This window comes from Colletotrichum graminicola, assembly GCF_000149035.1.
Source record: "Colletotrichum graminicola M1.001 genomic scaffold supercont1.13, whole genome shotgun sequence".
Taxonomy (NCBI): Eukaryota; Fungi; Ascomycota; class Sordariomycetes; order Glomerellales; family Glomerellaceae; genus Colletotrichum; species Colletotrichum graminicola.
Window position 1 is genome coordinate 831,238 of NW_007361017.1, and position 20,365 is coordinate 851,602.

General features: G+C 53.8%; 7 protein-coding genes across 7 annotated transcripts; 3 read left to right on the forward strand and 4 right to left on the reverse strand.

The window, feature by feature from the left end:
• Nucleotides 1-1,708: 1,708 nt before the first annotated feature.
• GLRG_04294 (mmc protein) lies at nucleotides 1,709-2,366 on the reverse strand (the record flags this gene model as incomplete). Its single annotated transcript, XM_008094979.1, has 3 exons — nucleotides 1,709-1,898; nucleotides 1,954-2,036; nucleotides 2,211-2,366. 3 exons carry the CDS (start codon nucleotides 2,364-2,366, stop codon nucleotides 1,709-1,711), a joined length of 429 nt encoding a protein of 142 aa, XP_008093170.1.
• A 5,350-nt stretch (nucleotides 2,367-7,716) lies between these two features.
• Nucleotides 7,717-8,885, forward strand: GLRG_04295 (zinc-binding dehydrogenase; the record flags this gene model as incomplete). The annotated part of the gene is made up of 3 exons (XM_008094980.1): nucleotides 7,717-7,741; nucleotides 7,796-8,157; nucleotides 8,265-8,885. 3 exons carry the CDS (start codon nucleotides 7,717-7,719, stop codon nucleotides 8,883-8,885), a joined length of 1,008 nt encoding a protein of 335 aa, XP_008093171.1.
• Nucleotides 8,886-9,550: 665 nt separating this feature from the next.
• On the reverse strand, nucleotides 9,551-10,739 carry GLRG_04296 (dienelactone hydrolase; the record flags this gene model as incomplete). The annotated part of the gene is made up of 4 exons (XM_008094981.1): nucleotides 9,551-9,645; nucleotides 9,698-10,388; nucleotides 10,459-10,508; nucleotides 10,562-10,739. The coding sequence occupies 4 exons, from the start codon at nucleotides 10,737-10,739 to the stop codon at nucleotides 9,551-9,553; spliced, it is 1,014 nt and encodes a 337-aa protein (XP_008093172.1).
• Nucleotides 10,740-11,302: 563 nt separating this feature from the next.
• GLRG_04297 (replication factor-a protein 1) lies at nucleotides 11,303-13,303 on the forward strand (the record flags this gene model as incomplete). The annotated part of the gene is made up of 4 exons (XM_008094982.1): nucleotides 11,303-11,340; nucleotides 11,401-11,655; nucleotides 11,713-13,149; nucleotides 13,207-13,303. 4 exons carry the CDS (start codon nucleotides 11,303-11,305, stop codon nucleotides 13,301-13,303), a joined length of 1,827 nt encoding a protein of 608 aa, XP_008093173.1.
• Nucleotides 13,304-13,881: 578 nt separating this feature from the next.
• GLRG_04298 (COP9 signalosome complex subunit 3) lies at nucleotides 13,882-15,460 on the reverse strand (the record flags this gene model as incomplete). The annotated part of the gene is made up of 3 exons (XM_008094983.1): nucleotides 13,882-14,979; nucleotides 15,042-15,251; nucleotides 15,311-15,460. The coding sequence occupies 3 exons, from the start codon at nucleotides 15,458-15,460 to the stop codon at nucleotides 13,882-13,884; spliced, it is 1,458 nt and encodes a 485-aa protein (XP_008093174.1).
• Nucleotides 15,461-16,550: 1,090 nt separating this feature from the next.
• On the forward strand, nucleotides 16,551-18,164 carry GLRG_04299 (dihydroorotase; the record flags this gene model as incomplete). The annotated part of the gene is made up of 10 exons (XM_008094984.1): nucleotides 16,551-16,628; nucleotides 16,690-16,728; nucleotides 16,779-16,969; nucleotides 17,038-17,203; nucleotides 17,272-17,323; nucleotides 17,377-17,425; nucleotides 17,479-17,508; nucleotides 17,560-17,602; nucleotides 17,663-17,689; nucleotides 17,763-18,164. The coding sequence occupies 10 exons, from the start codon at nucleotides 16,551-16,553 to the stop codon at nucleotides 18,162-18,164; spliced, it is 1,077 nt and encodes a 358-aa protein (XP_008093175.1).
• Nucleotides 18,165-18,445: 281 nt separating this feature from the next.
• Nucleotides 18,446-19,774, reverse strand: GLRG_04300 (uncharacterized protein; the record flags this gene model as incomplete). The annotated part of the gene is made up of 3 exons (XM_008094985.1): nucleotides 18,446-18,654; nucleotides 18,708-19,152; nucleotides 19,361-19,774. 3 exons carry the CDS (start codon nucleotides 19,772-19,774, stop codon nucleotides 18,446-18,448), a joined length of 1,068 nt encoding a protein of 355 aa, XP_008093176.1.
• Between the last annotated feature and the right edge of the window lie 591 nt (nucleotides 19,775-20,365).

A 20,365-nucleotide genomic window follows, 5' to 3' on the forward strand; every position in this document is an offset into this window, starting at 1 on the left:
GGGGTCACTCCCCCCTTTGAGCCCCTTCGAGGGCCAACCAGTAAACAAAACAACCTTAATCGAAGGGATACAACGGAGTCGCACACCACCCACCACACACACACACACATACTTTTCAGCTGGGTCCTAGGCACCTCCATCCGGGCATGGAGACAAAGGAATTAGCATGACGCGTTTGCCGCTCCTCCAAGAACCGCCCAAGAAGCATCCAAGACATGCTCCAAGACTGCGCTCGTACGCACTCGAGGAATGTAGCACGGCAGTGGCGCAAGAAAAGCCGGACTGCGCCCCCCCTAGAATACGCGCTCAGCCCAAGCGAGATGAAGGCGCAGGGCGACGAACCTCCTCCACCTCTTTATCTCTCCGTAGTCACCGTAGCCGCAAACCTCGGATCCCATCTCGCAGGTCCCGCGTGCTCGGGGCCGGACCATCAACCCCATTCCTCTGGTCCTGGAACCTATTTCGGTGCACGTATTGGCTAGCAGTCGAAGAGGGCGAGCGACGCCCGCGCCAACGGACCGCGAGGGCCTTGTGCGGCAGAGAGGGAGAGACAGAGAACCGGCACGCTCGTCAGGTGACATAGATGGCGTCCGTCCTCAAACGGCCCGTTGCAAGATGCCGCGCGCTGTGTATGTCTCGGGGTTCTCGGCGTTCGAGGAAACGGGAGGACTAGACGACCTTGCAAGCTTAGATAAGCCTAAACCGAGACAGTTGTTTCTCATTGTTTCTCTGGTAGCTCTAGCCGGAGGAAGGGGGTTCGGCAAGGAACCTCGTTGCTTGCATATCGACGGCGAACTTGAGGCCATGAAGGACCGTGAAACAGGCCTGCCCATACAGTCCCTCCTCAAGGATTCTGCGGTCATCTCGAGACTACCGTGCTGGACGAAAATGGGCCGCTAGGAAATGTTTCGTATTGGAGCAATTCCCCAGGCAAGGATAGACGTTAGAGGGTGAACAGAGAGACCATAAAACCCCCAGCATCTTGCTAGAAAAGACTGGTTCCTCTACGTCGTCCGCGGGCATACAAGTGATGTACATGTACTAGCCATACACAACAGGAGACGGGGCATATGCTAGGCAGCGGCGGACAGTCACAATACGAAAGAACGCATTTCCTTCGGGAGAAGAACATAAGTGAATTTGGAACTTGTCAATAGATGATCTGCTGCGAAGGTGAAAATGAAACAACAGAGCGACCTATCGTGATCGCATTATATTCCCATAAAGCCTCCCGAAGAAGAAAAAAAAAAGTTGGGTATATACCGCACACACACGGAAATAATCCTCAAGAGGCGATCGCCAGAGTACCGGAGCCAAGAACCGTTTGTGGAGGGGTTTCGTTAAGCAAGTACAAGAAGTTGCCGTATTGACAGGGTTTTGTGAGGGCTGCGTTGGCTTGGCCGTGCCTCCTCTAGGTAGAGGGAGGCCACTCCGTGGTACCACGCATGGCAAGAAAATGTACCGGGTATTCTTCCGTAAGCGTGTCGCTTCGCTCCGTCATTTTTGGTAGTCCTCCCAAGCTCTCTATCCCAGAGACTGCTCTCCCAAAACTCCCGTCCGTAACCAATGTCATCCCACCTGGTTTGGTTGGATGCTTCACAACCGCGCTCCAGTCGTAAGGTGTCGTAGGCTCCCACGAATCCAGACATTATCGTACGTCAAAGACCGTAGGGGAAGACGTGGATGGCGAGACGTGAAGGTTATTGATTTAGAGAACGAAAGCGGCGATACCGAGGACACCGGCCAGACCGGCGCCGGAGAGGGCAGCGGCCTTGCCAGCACCGGCGGTAGGGACCGAAACGGGCTTGGTGGGGGTGATGGCACCGGTGGCGGGGATGGTGGGCTTGCTGATGACGGGAGTGGCGATGGGGACGGTGCCGTTCTTGGTGGGAGCGGCGCTATCGAGGTGGTTAGCTACTGGTCTCTGGCGAAAAGGAGACGGGCATGACAAACCAGTTGTCGCACTGGACCACGGCGGAGGTGATGACGGGCTTGGTGACAGTGCAGGGGCAGTCAGTGATGGTCAGGGTGGTGGCCTAGGCAGACATTGATTAGCTGATGGTCACAACCAACGAGGTTTCCGAAGACGGGTGTTCGGGAGGGGCGTGTCCAGGTCTCGGGGAGGCCGCGAGCACCAGTGCTTGCTCCGGGAACCCTCTTCCGCGACTCGTCCAAGGCCCCCTTCCGTTCGTCTTCCGGGATCGACATACCGAGGTAACGGTGTAGGTCTTGTCACCGTGGGTGATGACAGTGGCGGCAGGGCAGTAGGTGGTGTAGGAAGAGACGACCTCAGTGACGTAGGTGACGTTCTTGTGAGCCAGGGCGCCGGTGGCGGCGAGGACAAGGGCGGCAGCGGAGAACTTCATTTTGACGGGTTTGGTGTTTGTTTTTTTGGGATGGAAGGGTTTTTGGTATTAAGACTCGGAAGAGCGGTAGTTTGCGAGTTGAGGATTAGTTTGCGTTGGGTTAACGAATGAAAGCGACTAAAAAGTCTGGGTCGGTAGTGAATGAGTGAGTGTGGGTGAGGAAAGGAAGGGGAACACGAGAGGGGATGGCCTGGAGGAAATGCATTTATATACGGAGATGGACGCAGCACGAACATGGGGGTAACGCATGGTGATGGTCTCCACCTACACTACACTACCTAGGTACACTATGCCACACCACATCACCTTAGTGCAACATTGCCTTGTGGTCGGGGCAATGAGATGGGATGGAGTGAGATGGATGGGACGGTTCAGGGACAGCGCCTTTGCCCGGCCATACTGGGTGGAGCACCGCATCGCGCCTGGAGATGAGAGAGGAGCTGGACCGGGAGGGCGAGGGGAGCAACGCCGCCATTGTGCCCCTGGTCCAATGCTAAGATAGGCACTATCAAGGGCCGAACAGGGGGTGCCCCAATTTTCCTGTTCCCTTCTCTTCACGAACCGGCTTGTTTTACTTTGGACCATTCAGAAAGGAAGCAAGGTATCCGTATCCGAGCGTGGTTGGCTGCCCCTTGGGGGGGTGAACATGGAAGGACAGGCCAGAAAGGGGTGGGCCACGTCTCCTTCTCGACTTCTCTTCGCCAGTGGCTTTGGTACCTACCTAGGTAATTAAGAATTGGCTTGGGAACTGGGCAAACACAGTAAGCAATTAGCACCCCTGGACAACGCGAGCGAGCAGCAGACGGAATCGAGAGCTGGGCGTGCCTGTGTGTCTGGATACGCGGTTGTGCAGAGTGAGTGAGAAAAGAAAAGAAAAGAGAGGTCTGGAAGCTGAGTAACGTACAAAAAAAGGTAAGTAGGTACGTATCTCGCTCAAGATGGCCAACCAACCAAGCCTGGCTGGATACGATACGGGACGGACACAGGGGGGTGTGACTGCTACTACCTACGATGTACATAGAAGCGCGGTTACACAGTGTCTAGGTAGGTGCCTTAGGTAGGATATGCACCGAAAGGGGAGAGTCAGTCATTTATCCGTCTGCCCCACTCGGAGCACGATGGACCACTCAGAGCTGCACGTCGATGGGTGCGCAGAGCCCTCGGAGTGACTGACCAGCTTGATCGCCTGCGCTTTGTTTTCCGTTCGCCGTTCAAGAACACCTCTTCCACCAGCTCCCTGCGTGGTGTCCGGCCCACGGTTCCAGCTGGCTACGAACCATTGAATCTCACGCAACCTGCAAGGAGTTCGGACGGCGGAGATGAGATGACTCGAGTCCACCCCCGAGAAACGGACGTTGGGTTGGCTCGAGTAATTTCAGTGGGTCGATTATTGCCAATGCATGTGCACGGTATGTATGCAACGCTTTTTCTGGCATGCTTGAAGTCATGCTCGCTCCGAGGCGGGGTTTGGTTTTCTCGGTCTCCAGCCGTCATTCTAGATTCCAGACCGCTCTGCTCTGCTCTCTGTTGGCGCGCCCTTTGCCGTTCCCATCTTTGATTCGACTGCAAGCTGCTCTACCGGGGGTGCCTGTCTTGCTTGTCGTGGCAGACGACGACGGGTGGACGCGCCAGGCCCTCGGCGAGATGTGCCATCGTCAATGTGACTGCAGCCACCTACCTACATACCTAGTGCGGATACACTCGTCGACTTATTCCAAAATAAAATAAAAAATTGCTGCCGTCTTTGGCGCTGACGGCTGACTGATTTGCGTCATGAGCGGCGTGTGCAAAGCAGGAACCAGACTAGACACTAACGCAGGCACCGTGCAGCCGTGTCGTCGGCCAATCCAACATTGAAGGCGGGCATGGGCTGGAGAGCTGCGTGCTATTGCCAACCCGTGGGCTTACCTGAAAGTGACAAAAATAAAGAGACTGGAACCCTCAGCAGCCAGTAACAGGTTCCCTGGAGAGCATGTCGCGGCGGCTGGAAGCCCCCCTTTCGAAAGCCATGGCTTGCGTCTTGTCCCAACCAGGGTAGAAATCGACGCCGTTGGCCAGATCCATGCGGCATCAGCGCCACGGGCTTTGCACGTTCGCGTTATGCGAAAACCGACCACGAGACTACAGGGCTTTGGGCCATGCTGCGCCCGTTGATGAGTAGGGCTGGTTCTCGTGGTTCCTTCTCATGCTGTGCCACGCCGTGCACCTGAACAATTGCAATTGTCTTGTCCTTGAACGATGTGGGAAGAAGGGGAAAAGGGAGATGGAGCTTTTGGGGGGGGGGGGGGGGGGGTGGCGGGCAGGGGACAACGGAAAGCTTGACTAAAGCGGCGAAAGGGTAATCTTGAGGGAAATTGAACTTGCAACAGTTGTGGTTGGCTACTTGACGGAGGCCACTGGGGCAAACGACGAGGAAGAATATGCCGCGGCCGAGTCAGGGCCAGATGCTTGCGGCCTGCCTCCCCGATACCGTGCCTATCTTCTAGTGTATCTTCCCCTCTTTCTACCAATTTCCCGACATCCTATATTGGTTTCCGCATTTTTCAGTCAGGCATTCTTGACCCCTTCTTGTCGAGTTAATGACGTTTGTGCCAACTGCCCGAAAGCTAAGAAGCGACCAAGCACCGGCAAAGCATACCAGGCGAACTCGTTCCAGGTGAAGGTTCCGCATTTGACATTGTTCGTCCGAGAACCATGCGGTTAGACGCAAACAACAAGCGACGGTCAGAGTGTCAAACATTGGACGGACGGCCTCGGATCTGCCCTAAATCAAGGAGAAACATCGGGTCTGAGGTTCCCAACACCCCGCCCCGACCAGCGGACCAGGGCCTCGTGGCTACTCCGGAATTTTTTTGTTGTATTTTTTTGCCTTATTATTCTGCACATGCCAGTGTCTCATCGACGCAGGGACGTGATTGAACAGTGCCCCAAAGCCCCCGGAGACCCGGGACCTTCCGTCATCGCAGCTTCAGACTTCCCTTGTCATCGGAGATAACTCGACGACAGCCCGTTGGGCCCTGATTCTACTCGAGAGTTGAAGCACAGAGTATTCCGCCGTTTGAACCAACGCTAGCGGAGACAAAAAGGCGGAGAACGCGATATTTTTATCGCTCGGGGGTAAATCATCGTTGATCATTGAGAGTTGTCTGCCCTCGTATCGAGATCCGGTACCACGCTGTAAACTGGCAAAACAGCAGCCAGCCTGTCCACAGGCTTGAACCACGTGGACATCCAACTTCAGCAACAAGCGTGCCGCGTGAGATCTTCTGCTTTGCACAACCTGTACCGACAGTATGCTCTTAAGCTTATTTCTTCTCCTTTTAGGGCAGTGGCCCTTTCTGTGCGGCTTCATCATACACATCCCCTGGTACTAAGGCAGACGGACTGGGGAAAAGCTTTTGACATCCCATAGCCTTACAGCCATCCCGTTGTCGACCGCAGCATCCGGCACAGCCACGAGGACAAGACACGACTAAGACGCTGACCATTGGTGATGGCTCAGTTGGGAGCTCTCTTGGAATCTTGGAATCGACATCCGGCTGTCTTAGGTTCTCGGCAAGCGGCAGCTCCATGATTAGCTTCCCCATATCAGAGCCTGGAGCCCCCTCTATGGACGCACTGAAGCGAATCCGGATCTTCCGGATCTACGAGTCGCTTGCAAGCGCCAGTCACCAAACGGCCCAGAATGCCGCAGCGGGTCACTTGCCCTGGTCGTCTTTATGGTGTGGGTAGCCTGTGCAGCGATTTTGGAAATGGCTTGGCCACTCTACTACTAGGGTACCACTTGGCCATTATCCAATTTCCACATAAACACAGACCTTTGGACACTGCAGTTGGGACTATTGGTCAGTCGTCACACTCCTACCCCCATCCTCCTCATCCTTCTCCGCCAGCTTGCATTTGGTGTAGAACGAGGTCAGATTGGGATTGTACTTGCAGCTTCCTTCCACTTTGGGGGTTTTCGATGTCAACTATTTCCGGATCAGCTCGTCGATTAAGCAAGAAGATTCGAATGAGTCCGTAGCCTTTGCGTTATGTTGTTTTGACTTTGGCGTTTTGCCACACTCTGGTACTATTGACCTTTCCTTGTTTCTTCTCACGGTCAATCTCGTATCTTCCTGTCCAGGCACATGATTGAGATCCCGTTCCCGAGGTGGTGTTGCATCACAACCTAGCCGAGATTGCCCTCGTTACTTTCCCCATGGGCTATACTCTGGCATGGTTTGGTAACCCGTAACCAGCTCGTCTTGCGGTTCCAAGACCAGGTTACGCATGCCGGGTTTCGGAAACAGTCAATCTATGCTTCGAGTGCAAGTCGAAGCGCTCGATGGTAGCTTTGCGACAAAACTGGCAGAGACCTCGGCAGCAGAGCCATACTCTCTATCTGTCGGTGGCTTAATAACAGTAGGAGGATAGAGGCGAGCGAGTTCAAAAATTGGACACTGCTCTCCTTTCGGAGTTCGCAAAGGCTCCGTTTACATACCGGCCTGGAACATGCCAGTGTATCAGCAAGTGTCGAAGCGGAAAGTCCAGACCAACTAATTAGGCAATTATCTTCAGTGCGTACATAGTTCTTCTCGGGGAGTACGTGAGGACCATGCTGGCGTCGATTGGTAAAAAGGGGAAATTTTCGAAGAGCAGTTCATATCAAAACGGGCCAATAGCCAGCCTTGCATCGCGCCGCCGTACCACAACCGCACTGGTCAGCTCCTGCATCTGATTTCCGAAAAACCATTGGCCTCAACATGATCAGTGTTCTATGCGTCTTTAACCCATGAGTCTCGCGCTTGTGCGAGCAGGTGGCTTGAAGTCCCTTGGCGCAAATACTTCCAATGAGAGCAGACGTCAGTGTAAGTCAAGCCGAGTGAGCCAGCTGTGCCACCACTCCTTTGCTCTATTATCCAGTCCTTATGGCACTACTCAAATAAGAAAGGTAACAGAGGTGTCTCGGAAACGCGAACCATGATAGGGGCTCGGGATCGTTGTGTCTTGTCCTAGCCGGAGCGACCACTTGTAGACACTCCAAACTATGTCAGAGTAGATGGATGCTAGACTGTTGAACCCCAGGGGCTTTCACGGGACTAGCAGCGATCAACAACGGCCGTTGGATCGGAGGGACTGTTGCGACATGGGCGGACGCGGCACGGGAATATCGGAGTCGGCAACGGAGGGGTACGGCGTTGCCCGGAGTGGATTAGTCAGTGGAGCCGGGGCACGTCATTGAGGGGAACCACACAGGAGCTTCGGCGAGATGACAACTATTTGACGACGGCGGCAAACCGTAATTCCTCACAAAGCCGCACCCCAACTACACGTTCCCGAGACCCGAAAACTTTAAAGTCTTCAGAAAATGGCTTCTAAAATGAGAGCAGTTGGTATGTCGCACCTGCATCGTATCCTCGACTGCCAATGGCTGACAAATACAACAGACATCAAGGATGGGAAGGGGCCCAAGGAGAGCCTCTTCATCAACGATGAGACGCCCAAGCCGATAGCGGGCAGCGGCGAGGCCCTGGTGAAGATCAAGGCCTTCGGGATAAACCGCATGGACCAGATCCAACGTCTTGGCATGTACCCGCTCCCGCCCCGGGCGCCCAAGACACTGGGAGTAGAGTTCAGTGGGACGATTGAGTCCTTCGGCGACGGCGAGCACGGGGATTTCAAAGTCGGGGACGAGGTCTTTGGCCTCGCGTACGGCGGTGCCTACGCCGAGTTCATCGCCGTCAACAGCAAGATGCTGCTGCACAAGCCGGACTTTCTGTCGTGGGAGCAGGCTGCCGGTATCCCCGAGGTAAATACCGCTTTGCTTTTCTTCTTCTTCTTCTTCTTCTTCTCCTTCTCCTTCTCCTTATCTCCTTAGTCTCTCGTGGAAAGCTCGTTGGCTGACGGGAAAAACAGACCTGGATCACGGCAACGCAGGCACTCTTCCTCGTGGGCGAGTTCTCTAAGGGCAAATCTGTACTCTGGCATGCCGGCGCCTCAGGCGTCTCCATCGCAGGCATCCAACTGTCCAAGGACGCCGGTGCGTCTGCCGTTTATGCAACAGCCGGGTCTAAGGAGAAGTGCGATTTTGTTGTCAGCGAGATCGGCGCCACCGCCGCCTTTAACTACAAGGAGGAGGACTGGGCTGAGAAGATCAAGGAGGCGACAGGCGGCAAAGGTGTCGACGTGATTATCGACTTCGTCGGCGGCAGCTACTTCCAGAAGAACCTCGATGTCGCAGGGCGGGACGCACGAATTGTTATGCTTGGCCTACTGGGCGGACCTAACATTGAAGGGGCTAATATTGGTCCGCTGTTGTACAAGAGGATCAGGCTCGAGGGCAGCACGTTGCGGAGCAGGGACGTCGAGTATCAGGGCAAGCTAAGGGATAGGCTGGAGGAGTACGTGCCGCACTTCAAGACGGGCAAGCTCAAGGTTGTCATTGATACAGTGCTGCCCTGGGAGAAGATCCAGGACGCTCATGGGCTGTTGGAGGCGAACAAGAACTCGGGAAAGATTATCTGTACGATCTCCTAGAGGGTATGGGGGCCCAGCTACATAAGGCAATCGAAACAACCTAGCGCACTTGGTTACACTGATGAGTTGGACATTCTTAGCTTGCCGAGAGGTGTGAGACACTCCTGTGCATGGCAGGTGAATGACATGGTTCTCTCACAGGCCAGCCGTTCCTCCGACGCCTTCGTCGTGCGCGTTCATCTCTCTGTAAAGGGTTCATACGCAGACGAGATTAAAGATTGCCGAAAAGGTTGGCTGGCAGTCCGATAGATCGATTCGACAATGACGAAGTGTGTGTGGTGGCGCTGCCATGGTCGAACGCGCTAGTTTGAGTATGATCAACGCCGTCTTCGACATGCCACCTCTCTAAGCGAAATGCGACGACATGGCTTGGAATCTTTCGCACTGCCACCGGAAGCCCATCCCATTCATTCTTGCTTTGAATGTGCGTGCGCAATAGCTGGATGGGGTTGCAAACATGTGATGGAATGTCGAGGGTCAATAGTACGAATACACGGGGGTAGGCGCACAGGAGGAGTTTTATAGTAGGGATATAATAGCCCTTGGACTGTAGAGGCAGCTGAACCAGAAAACTGGGATAATCGTAGGTTGCGATATGGACCTCCCTCCATGCCAGAAGCAGAGGCCGTTGATACCAAACACGCAAATATTCTCTCGCCACTGTTCTAGTGCTCCTTGATCCATTTCAGCATTTGCTCGTAAGCGGTGTTCTGAGCGTCCTTGATCGAACTGTCCTGATATTCGCCAACAACAGCGAAGCCTGAGGAATGGTTAGCAAATCAACGAAGCTGATCTGAAAACAACAGCCTTACCATGCGGCACGCCAGGGTAGACATGAACTTCGTGTTCCAAGTTCGCCTTGGACATGACGTCCTCACCGAATGTTCTGACCTCCTCAGGGAAGAGAGGATCGTTCTCAACACAGACGAGCGATATAGGCACCTTGATGCCGGTGAAGTCGTCGGGAATAACAGAGGCACCGTGTGCTATCGCACCAACCTTAATGAAAGGACCAGTTTTGACTTCACCAGCTTCGGCATCAGCAGGCTCCTGGCCTCCAGTCGCAACCTTCTTGTCGGAGCCCAGATGCAGAATGTAACGTCCCCCGATGCAATAACCGACAGCATAGATACCGTCTCCATTTTTGACCGCATCCCCAAACTTCTCCCTAGCACCCTCGATAACTTTGTAAAGAATTGGCAGGACCTTCTCTTCCGTGTGTCGCGCCAGCCACATGTCGATTTGGAAGCTTTTCGCCGTCTCGACGATTTTCATTTTAAAGGCGTCCAGGAACGACCCAGTATCCTCGCTGCTATCAATCGTGGAAGAGTTGGGTGCAGCGTCGCCGTTGAAGAGGTCAGGCATGATCACTACGAAGCCCTCGCTGGCGAACTTGTCGGCCTGAAGCTGATTGTTTACCGACTTCAGGCCTGTGCCTCCTGTTAACAGGAGCAGAAGCCTGGCTGGCGCATGAGGATAGTCGGCGGGTTTCGAAATGTATGTCTGCGCAAGGTCAACAAAATGCGATCCGGGACTGGTAGTTGTCAGGGAAGACAAGCAAAAGTCAAGTTACCTCCACGTCGTTGATCTTAATGATCTCGCCAGTCGAAGACTGGCCGGCCGCTGACGCAAGTTAGTATCGCGCAATCGGTCGGTGACTTCACAAGAGCACTCACGAGCTGGTCGATCCGACACGCAATGTTCACTGTGCTCTCCAGCGCCTCCCGTAGTCGTAGTAGGGCTGGTCGACTGGGCCGGCGTGTCGGCGGCGGAGGTGTTCTCGGTTACTGGCTCGGTGACACTTTCGGCGGCATCGCTCTCGGGAGCTTTGGTCGCAATGTCGAGCTGGGTCATCTTGGTGGGTGGAGTAAGGGCTTTTGTACAGATAGTACTGTGGTGCAGGGAAAAGAGCTGCGGGAGATGAGAGACTCGAGCGTAGTTGCAAGACGCGGCAGTGATGTTGAAGGTGAACCGAGGAATGCAACAGACGCTGTCAACCTAACTACTTGTCTCCCTTGGCGTGCGACGACGGAGTCCGTACTTCTGCCCTTAGGATCGGGCCTGTTTAGTGAGTACTGCGTACGGTACATGGAACTCTGTCAGGGATGACGTCTCAGCTCATGCTTGTAGCTGCCCCGCGAGCGATTGCCTGCTGCCGGTACGTACTGGGTCCCTCCCTCCACCCATACGCGTAGGTTCACCCACCTACCTCCCTTCGTAAAGTACCGCACACGACACGGACCCCTCAGTAGGCAGCCAGCTTACCTAAGAGCCCCTCATTCTTAATTGACCAGAACGCGGTCGACGCGTCTTTGCCATCTCGCACTTCGCGCAAGAACTTGCAGGAACCCTCTAAATCCTACCCAATTTCAGCCGACAGACTTGCACCAGATAACCACGCTTCCGCCTGATTTGAAATGGATGTCGAATCAAAGATCACGAAAGGTGCCTTGGAGTAAGTGCATTTTGTCAAAGTCTTCTGTTTCATCTTCTCTTACTAATTCCGCGTCTCCAGCGCCGTCTTCAACGATCCCGAAGGTGCCAACACGAAGTTTCCGGTCCCCGTTCTCCAGTGCCTGCAGATCAAGCCCTTGGCTGCGCAAGCAGGAGGTGGTGCCGAGAGATACCGTATCGTATTGAGTGATGTCAACAACTACGTCCAGTGCATGCTGGCCACGCAAGTGAACCATGTCGTTCACGAGAACAAGCTGGTCAGAAACTGCATCGTGCGAATCACTCAGTACCAGGCCAACTCTGTCAAGGGCAAAAAGTACGTGCTTTCTATTATCTGTTTAAAGCCATCGAACTTGAACTAACCATGTGCCAGTATCTTGATCATTCTTGGACTCGAGGTCATTGAGCAGCTGGGCACACCGGACAAGATTGGCGAGCCCCAACCCTTCGAAGCAAAGCCTCCACCTGCAGCAGCAAACACTACCATCGGCGGACAGAATTTCTACGGTGTTAAGCAAGAAGAGACAAAGCCCAAGCCCCAACAATCGATACCCTCTCGCTCTGCTGGAGGAGCGACCGGCCAACACGGAAGCAGCAACATCTACCCCATCGAAGCTCTCTCCCCCTACGCTCATAAATGGACCATCAAGGCTCGTGTCACACAAAAGTCTGACATTCGGACATGGCACAAGCCCAGTGGCGAAGGCAAGCTCTTCAGTGTGAACCTGCTTGATGAGAGTGGAGAGATCAAGGCAACCGGCTTCAACGAGCAGGTCGACCAGTACTACGATATGCTCCAGGAGGGAGGCGTTTACTATATCTCCAGCCCCTGCAAGGTCCAACTGGCCAAGAAGCAGTTCACAAACCTGCCGAACGACTACGAGCTCACTTTTGAGCGCGATACCGTGATCGAGAAGGCTGAGGATCAGAGTAGCGTGCCTCAGGTGCGGTTCAACTTCTGCAACATCCAAGAGCTTCAGGAGGTTGAGAAGGATGCGACTGTGGACATTATTGGTGTTCTTAAGGATGTTGATGAGGTGTCTCAAATCGTCTCCAAGTCGACAGGCAAGCCTTATGAAAAGCGTGAGCTCACACTGGTGGATGACACAAATTACTCTGTTCGTGTCACCATCTGGGGCAAGAGCGCCACTAACTTTGACGCCAAGCCCGAGTCTGTGGTGGCCTTCAAGGGTACCAAAGTATCAGACTTTGGTGGTCGTAGTCTCAGTCTGCTCTCTTCGGGCACGATGTCTATCGACCCAGATATTCCTGATGCTCACCGCTTGAAGGGTTGGTATGACTCATCTGGCCGCAACGATACGTTCAGCAGCCACAACAACATGGCTAGCATGGGCAACGCCACTGGTCGCAAGGACCAGGACAAGTCCATCCTCCAGGTGAAGGAGGAAAACCTCGGTATGGAGCAACAGGACTACTTCAACCTCAAGGCTACCATCGTCTACATCAAACAGGACAACTTCGCTTACCCTGCGTGCATGAACGAGGGTTGCAGCAAGAAGGTTACTGATATGGGCGATGGCACCTGGCGTTGCGAAAAGTGCGACGTGTCCCACCCCAAGCCTGAGTACCGTTACATCATGTCAGTCAACGTGTGCGATCACACCAACCAGCTGTGGCTCAGCTGCTTTGACGATGTTGGCCGCGTCGTTATGGGCATGTCGGCTGATCAGCTCATGGCCCTGCGGGAGGAGGACGAGACAAAGATGGCCCAGGCCTTCGAGGAAGCGAACTGCCGCAAGCTAAACTTCCGATGCCGCGCAAAGATGGACACCTTCGGCGAGTCACAGAGGTATGCCGCTTCATCTTTAGACTCTAGATTGTAATGAGGCTAACTTTGTCTTCCTAGAATACGCTATCAAGTCATGAGCGCAAGCCCGATCGACTACAAGGCCGAGGGAGCCAAGCTCGCGGAGCTCATCAAGCAGTTCGGCATCAGCTCGTAGAACAGTGGTGTACGTGTATTGTACGGGAAGAAAATAACCATATTGCCAGCGTGAAAGTCACGCTCACAGGTGGAGAATGAAAAGAAAAGGAAGGGATGGGGAGAGGTGGGTAGAATATGATGAGCTACGAGGCAAGAGACCGGCGGTCACACAAATGTCAAATGTTATACTTCAGCTGGAAAAGTACTAATGGCGGACGAGAACACCGTTCTTCTCTGATCTTCTATAGTTCCGAGTCGTACAAACTCGAGCTCGCCCTGATGTGATGCTAATGATGATGCCTCATTTCGGTAAGCATTTGATTTCCCTGTTGAGCCTAACCTCGTAACGCCGGCCTGATGCCACCACCTGTCGTCTCTCAAAGCCATGCTGAATGTAACAACCCTCGTGGCGTCCCAGTATCTACGTGCCCCCTCCCCCCCTTTCCCCCCCTCCTCATGTGTAGAGATTCACCTCGCTTTCTGTGTCTTCGTTACTTCGTGAAAATAAGGTACGGAGCCGTTGTCGGAAAATGTCGACATTTTCATCCAGAATAAGTCTGTGGATATTAGTTGAGCCAACACTGCGTCGTGACTCTTTCAGTCTTGCCGGAGACCAGACATGAGATCCTCATCCTCGATAGATGCATCGAAGCCAAGCTCGACGTTCTGGGATTGGCCACCATCCTTGTCCTGGCGCTTCTGCTCGCGAAGTATGTGCTTGGCGTAGTCCTTGGACGCTGCCAGACGAGCGTCGCTCACCTCAGTGAGCTTATCGAGCGTCTTAATGCGCGAGTTATCCTTGATCTTATTCTGGTATTCAGTGTACTCAATCTCCTTGTCGCTTGGGAGGAAAGTGAGGCACTTGGTACCATCAGGACTGGCCTCCAGTGACCCCTGGAGCATTCCGATATTGACCATCTCCTGTAGAAGCTCCTCAACTTCCCCATCGGTCTCAAGATTCCGGGCAGTTTCGGCGCTAAGTGTCTGCTGGCGGATCTCTGAGATGCTGATCTTGTGATACACATCGGCGAGACCAAGGATCTGCCATTTCTGGTAGGCCATGACGACTTCCTTAACGAGAGTAGTCGTCTGGTCAGTTACCCATGTCTCTGCCCCTTTTTCAATCCCGGCTTTGAGCTGTTCCACATTGGTGGTCGAGAAGTGAGCTGCCACATCCGCATAGGGCTTCGAAAGGGTTGCGTAGGACTTTTGGGCGCTTGGGCTGACTTGGGATGGGAGTGATGGTGCCTGGCCAAGGGCTAAGAGGCCGGTAAGGATCCACCGCTTGTGCGAGTCGGTCATCAACTTGCTCACGGAAGACTCTCTTGAGGGCCAAGTGACGATTCTCTGATATGCATTATGCGCGTTCGCCCATTTCTTCTTGGCCGTGAAGATCATGGCAGAAACATATTCGTGCTCCATCACATTTTCGCGGGTTAGATGCTCTGTCAGTTGTGTGGATGGGCTAATGTAGGCGGCTGGTGAAGCCGTCAGATCACAAAGATACTTTGCACGAGCCTGATCTTTCATGCCCGGGAGAAACACCCAAGGTCTCTCAATAATCGGCAGAATTTCGTCCCAGTTCGCCGTCTCATAAGCTAGCTTGACCACGGCGAGGTGGAGGCTCGTGAGCATAGCGGAGTCCGGGTCAAGTCGCTTTAAGGCAGCAACAACGAGGTCAATCGACTGACGCGCCTATCACCCAGAAGAGCATCGTTAGTAAAACGACGTATGGCTGATCGCAAGAAGCATCTTACCGGGAAGAGCTTGCATTCCACGATATCCTTGACCAAGTCGTAGAAGACGTCACCGACGTAGCGGATCTGCCGAGCGTCGTATGACAGCAAGAAACGAGCGACATGCTCGCGGAAGTTATCGACTGATATCGGAAAGGAAGCCTCGTCGATGTGCTTGAGCGTGTTCAGAATCGCGAGGTGCGAGATCGAGTGTCTGTCGGGTTTGACAATCTGCAGAACCCCAGTTAGCAACATGAAATGGCCAACTGTAGGGGACAGCGACGACGGACCTGGAGCAGTTGCGGGGCGTTGGCAACAATAGCAGACGCCTGGTCCTTAAACAAGCGGGTAATCTTTGTTATGTGATTCTTGACGGTCTTGTCGTAGAAATCGTCGGAGGGATAGTTGTCGTGCTCGAAGTAGAGGAGCGCCTCTTCCATTTTGACAGCGATCGGGGCACCTAGCCGAAGCAATAGAGACGTTGAGAGGGATGCGGCGAGCTTGCGCTCCGACAGATCTATGGGCAGACACAGAGCGCAGAATTAGGATAACGCGACTTTGGCCGAGGGCTTTCAGTGTGGACAAGGGGGAGAGGGTGATACGAGGCGATTTCGGTCGAGGGCTAACCAGGGAATCGCAAATCCAAGACGCACTTCAGGATGATTGTAGGCAGCCTCAATACGAAGCTTAGGTCGCCAGTAGGAGAGAGGTACCCACGAAGGTTGACAGATACCATTGCTGCTCCATTGTGGTGGTGGGGTTGAATTGGCCCGTGCACTACAATCAGTATGTTTCGATTCGCCTAATCCTCGGTTGATTGTCTCTGCTCTGGCCTTTGGGCAGTGCCCCCTCATGCAAGCTCTCGTCCTCAATGCTTCTTGCTATATACGTCTTGTCCCTATCCCTTCCTATATCTTTCACAATATCACCTAGCTACTGTGATCTTGTAGTATCGCTTGGAAGTAAAAAAAAATGGTGAGATGAAGGAATAATGTCATTTGACGTATCAACTGAGAGACAAACATAGGCGAAGCAGGAACTGACATAACTCGATAAATAGTCAAGAGAGAATTCAACCAATAGGTAATCAATAGTTTAAATGCGTATCATGGTTATGTACTAGGGCGATGTTCTTTCACACAAAATTGTTACTTCTTAGGTTTATTATGGATTAGGACTTGGTTATAACCAGCAACTATTGTCGTCGATTTGTTAGAGTCTACATACGGATAGCCTTAGAGTCATTGTTTCTCGCTCGCTGTCCTAGTTTCAGAGGAATTTGGGGAACCTGGCCCGTTACCCCGCCCCCACCATGGATACTCGAAAAACATTTCGCGATAGGGATCCAGACTCGTTCAACCATCACGACGACTGACCCGAAAATATCGAGCGAAATTCAGCAGTACGTTGATTCTGACCCCAGAATGACAGGATTTTGATCGGCTGCCAGTTCTGCGTTTTCTGATCCTGAACATAGAATTCCTTTTCAATTCAAATTTCACTAGCTGTTCGTCAGACTCGCTATCTGCAATGCCTCTCCCTGACACCGTTGAGCTGCCCGCTGGCTTCGACGCCCACGTCCACCTACGTGATGGCGACATGTGCAAGGTTTGTCGACGCGTAGCATTCCGACCAAAACTTGAGCCCGTTGACTGATCTGTTCTCGCAGATCGTTGCCCCGACTGTCCGCCAGGGCGGAGTGAACCAGGTAAGCCGCATCGTAAATAACACTTAAAAGCATCACTAACACCTCCGCAGGCCCTTATCATGCCCAACCTGGCACCCACCCCCGTGACTACCGTCAAGATGGCCCTGGACTACTCCGCACGCATCAAGCAGGCCATGGGCAAGGACGAAGTCGACCTGCTTATGACCCTCTACCTCCACCCGGATGTCACCCCTGAGACCATTAAAGAAGCGAAGAAGGCCGGTGTTGCCGCCGTCAAGAGGTTTATTGCACCATTAGGCACTCTCGACTACCATTTTGCTCGAACCTCCGCCTCTAACCCGTACTTAGTTATCCCGCTGGCGTCACGACCAACAGCTCCGCCGGCGTCGTGGACTACGACGCCTTCCACGAGGTCTTCAAGGCCATGGAGGAGGTCGACCTCATCCTCTGCCTTCACGGCGAGTGCCCGTCCCACGCTGGCAGCGACATCACAACTCTCAATGCCGAGTCCAAGGTGAGCAGATGGTCCCGGAAGTGTGTTTCTTCTAGACATGTTCACTAACAGCCCTACCCCTACCCCAGTTCCTTCCCACTCTCAAGGCACTTCATGCCAAGTACCCTAAGCTCAGGATCAGTAAGCCAGACTCACTGCTGTTCCCGAGAAGGGTTTGGCTGATACTTTTCTAGTTCTCGAGCATTGCACAACCGCCGAGGCTGTTGAGGCTGTCAAGTCATGGTAAGCCCAAAAAGCCCAACTCGAGGCGAGCTTGGAACTAACGGTAACTCCAGCGGCCCCAACGTCTCTGGGACGATCACATGGTATGCTTCCTGCACCAAGACTCCAGCAAGATATTGATGCCCACTTAACAGCCACCACCTCTTCATCACCATCGACGATGTCGTCGGAGACGCGGTATGACCGAAGATATCCCTGTTAACCAGATTCCATGAGACTAATATCAGCACCTTACAGCTGAACTTCTGCAAGCCCGTTGCCAAGGTGAGACTCGTGCAGCTCTGTGAAGGGTACCCCGTCTCCCCATTTCAGAACACGAACTGAACATCCACTACAGCTCCCCGCCGACCGCAAAGCCCTACTCAACGCCGTCGTCCACAGCAACGGCAAGTTCTTCCTCGGCACCGACTCGGCCCCGCACCCCATCACCTCCAAGACGGGCCCATCCAAGGCCGCCGCTGGCGTCTTCACCCAGCCCTACGCCGTGCAGTACCTCCTCGCGGCCCTCGACGAGGCCGTCGCTCGCGGCGAACTCCGCGACGAGGACATCACCCAGGAGCGCCTTGAGGGCTTCGTCAGCGGCTACGGCCGCAAGTTCTACGGTACTGAGGATGTCCGAAAGGAGCGCGTCCGCCTCACACGCGGTGGCGCTGTTGTCAACCAGATGTTCGAGGGCACGGGTATTCAGGTCGTGCCTTTCCGTGCGGGCAAGGAGACTTGGAGCCTGGAGTGGCTATAGGTCTTGATGAGGGGAACCACAACCCCCCCCCCCCCCAATGGAAGGCAAGTAATAGGTGGTGGCATTTCAGCACAATGTTTGTGTTCGATTTGATATTCATAGGCCTCCCCACCATTGCTGGCTCGTGCCTTCTATAATCAATACTATCTCTCAAACTAGAAAAGTTGAATGAATGCCCTACCGATACCCCCAGTCTCATACCTCGTATCTCATTCCTTCTTCAAAGTACCCGTACCAAACACCCCCCTCAGTGGATCCTGTGCCACACATTGACTCTAGTACTACTCGTAAGTGAGATTGCCAGCCTTCTCGCCGATGTTCATGTCCAGGGAGCTCAGCAGCGCGAGATTGGTGGCTGCGTTGAACTTGCTCATGTTCTGATGGCACATCTGGCTCTGGCCGGGTGTTTGCTTCGAAGGCGGACCAATCGGGCCCCAGACGCAGGAGGGAGTAGGGGAGTCGGCCTTCTGCTGGTACGAAGAACGTGGTTCTGCCTCTCATGTTAGCTTGGAGGCTCCAATACGGGACGTTCACAACAACTACCAGCAGAGGGTCTGTATCCTGCAGTCTGTCTTGGGGATGACACTGAACCCATCTGTCCTTGAGGCTCAAGCTTGACTCCCTCGACCCTGCGCCAAGACTGCGAGGCTCTCGCCAGACCAATGTAACCCTTTTCACTCTTGATGGGCGAAACGAGACCACTTTGTGGTTGTTGTCGAGCATCAGAGAATGTTGCAGAACCGTTAGGCTCCAGGAGTGTTTGCGACTGCTGCCGCTGCAACTCGGCCTGCTGCTTCTTCCACCATGCCGGCAGTCCATGAAACAGGCCCAAAGAGTTCTGTGTCGCCTTGTCGAGCGGCATCTCGTGCTTGTACTTGCAGCCCTGCTGCGTAAAGGCGCAAACGCCCTCGTGAACCCATTTGTCGCAATAGATCTTGGGTCTCTTTGGCGGCGTGGGAGAGGAAGCTACAATGTGATCGATTCTTCTCTAGTGTCACAAATATTATTGTCAGTGCAAAACACCTAGTTGTGCGGATAGAAAAGCATGATGGAGCAAGGGGTTGAAAGGAACTCGGTGAGCATTACCTGAAGAGCATCAGATACTGGTGCCGGTGATGGTGGAGGGGTCTGATGCGTTCAGCGCCAACGATCTGGTGCTTGACAAGATATGGCAAGGACGAAGGAAACGCGCATACCTTGAAAGCAACTGGCTGGAGAGGATTTCCAGACAGACTATGAGGCTCTGATCCCCGAGGGAGTGGAAGAACAAGCATACCATCAACACCGGTCTGTACAGCTGGAATGCCAGCTAGGGGCGGAAGCAAGTCGGCCGGGATGAGTCGGGTGAAGTTACCGTTGCCGCGATCCAAGCAGTAGGCGTAGAAGCCCGTCGTGTCCACACCTGTATCCCTGCTCGCCTGACGCTCCGACATTTGCGGTTCCATCATCAGATATTCGGGGCCGTTGTCCGAGTTGAAGGAGTGATAGTGTCCTTGGGCGTGATTTCGACCAGCTCCCACACCATAGCCTCCCCGCCAGTTTGAGGCATCAACCCGGCGAGGCGTCATGCAGTTGGTCTCCTCGATGTAGTAGTTGGAAGGCCGGAACATCGTGTGTGGGTTCTTGTAGTGGCCTTGTTGAGCATCCATGTGGAGAGACCGAGGGTTACCGCTTATTCCCAGGCAAGGGAAGGCGAGAGACACGGCAGAGTCGAAATCAGGCGTGGTGTTTCGTGTAGAGCTCCGGGAGCCAACTGGAGAATACGATTTGTCGGATGAGGAATGGTTCAAGTTCGATTCCATCCTGTCACAACAAGTGTGAAGAAGAACGAGAGAAGCAGAGAGAGCAGCGGCAACTGTGGCTGTGGAAGAAGGAGAAAAGTCAGAAAAGGTCAGGGCACGGAAGATAAATGAAGGATTTGGCCACCTTGCAAACGGTGAGGGAGGTCAGCGCTCTTTAACTGCCTACCCCCAATGCCGTTGACCGTGATGATTACCTCCTGCGCATCAAAATGTGCCTCCTCTCTGCCTCAAAGACAACTTTGACGCCGCCCGCTGAGTGCAAGATGGATGGGGATTGCAGACCAAGGCGCCAAAGACTCAGATATGAGACCCTGATGCCTTGGACGCGAAGGTCTAAGCAATAGAAGCTCGGGTAAGGGGGGGGAAGTTAGTCGTTGCTATCGTCGTTTGCTCGACCGA